A 1,381-nucleotide genomic window follows, 5' to 3' on the forward strand; every position below is an offset into this window, starting at 1 on the left:
TCCCTTATTTTTACGCTTTTTTCTCATTAAAAAAAAAATGTCGAATCGGAGTGCTCCAGAATCTAGAGTGAGTTGCCAGTTTCCTTTTTTCCTGAGAGTGGAGGAATTCCAGCCTCCGATATGCAAGATGAAAGACGATTCAGTCTTGCCTTGCCGTTCGAGCAGTTCGTCATCTCGGAGCGGCACTTGCAGCTACACGCCCCCGCGTCGTAGAAGTGGATGGTTTTGTTGCAGTGTTCTTCTCTCTCCTGAAATAATGATAATTATTATAGTAGATATATTTCTAATAATAAATATATATAATTCTAATAACAAATATATATAATTGTATTAATAAATAAATATAATTATGATACTGAATAGATATAATTATATTAATACATAAACCCAATTATAATCATGAATAAATATAATCTTAATTACAAATAAATATAAAAAATCTAAAGGGATGTCCATGAAGGCGTAACATCCAGTGATATTCATAGAAATGATAGCAAAGATATGCAAATAATGTCGATAATCAAGAGAAAGAAAAGAGAATAAGTACAAAAAATAAATAATAAAATAAGCGCACAGATGTAAATGAACAAGAAAAAATAGAATAGAAATAAATAATAAATAAAACAGGATAAAAAAAATTAACAAATGCTAAAAGTATATAAACTAGAAAAAACGAAAGAATAAATTAAAAGTCAATAAACAAGAAAAAACTAAAAATAAATAAATAAACTAGAAAACGAAAAAATTAACTATACACAGAAAGGAAAAAATAATAAACAAATACAGAAACGAAAATAAACAAAAAATGAAACATATCCAAATAAGTAAATAAACAAGAAAAAAAGAACAGAAGCAAAACAAAGAGTGGAAAATAAACAAGAAAAATATGACATACAATAAAGAAAATATACAAGAAAAGGAAAAAAATACAGTCAAAACAAAGAATGGAATATAAATACACAAAATTGAAAATACAAAAATTAAAATAAACAAGAAAAGAAAAGAAAGAGAGAATAAAGGCAAAACAAAGAATGAAAAAAAAAACTATTCGAAATACAAAAACGAAAATAGACAAGAAGAGAAAGGAAGAGAGAACAGAGGCAAAACAAAGAATGGAAAATCAACAATAAAAAAACTTACTCTGCACGAACACTCGCAGGCTTTGTGTTCGTCGACTCGAACTTTTCTCGCGTTTTCCGAACCCCCCAAAGCAATGACCTGTTGGGCGGATAAGAAAAAGGTTTGGGGGTTTAATTAAAGGGGTGATCTGGGGAATTTTAGAATCAAATGTTTGTTCTATTTACAAGGCTTTTGAGAGGTATGGGTGTCCGCGAATATTTTCGAGGGATTGGTGGATAGATCGGACTCATGATATTTTGTT

The 1,381-nt window shown here is 29.3% G+C and overlaps 1 protein-coding gene across 1 annotated transcript in view; it reads right to left on the bottom strand.

Moving 5' to 3' along the window:
* The window catches only part of LOC119591653 (vascular endothelial growth factor A-like), a 7,441-nt gene that overhangs the window by 1,319 nt on the left and 4,741 nt on the right, over positions 1–1,381 (bottom strand). The window contains exons 6-7 of the mRNA XM_037940408.1: positions 1,141–1,220; positions 150–248 (exon numbers count right to left, since the gene is read on the bottom strand). Of these exons, the coding sequence (XP_037796336.1) occupies positions 150–248; positions 1,141–1,220 (179 nt within the window). The remainder of the gene's footprint in view (positions 1–149; positions 249–1,140; positions 1,221–1,381) is intronic.

Source organism: Penaeus monodon, chromosome 29 (assembly GCF_015228065.2).
Source record: "Penaeus monodon isolate SGIC_2016 chromosome 29, NSTDA_Pmon_1, whole genome shotgun sequence".
In the NCBI taxonomy this organism is placed as follows: Eukaryota; Metazoa; Arthropoda; class Malacostraca; order Decapoda; family Penaeidae; genus Penaeus; species Penaeus monodon.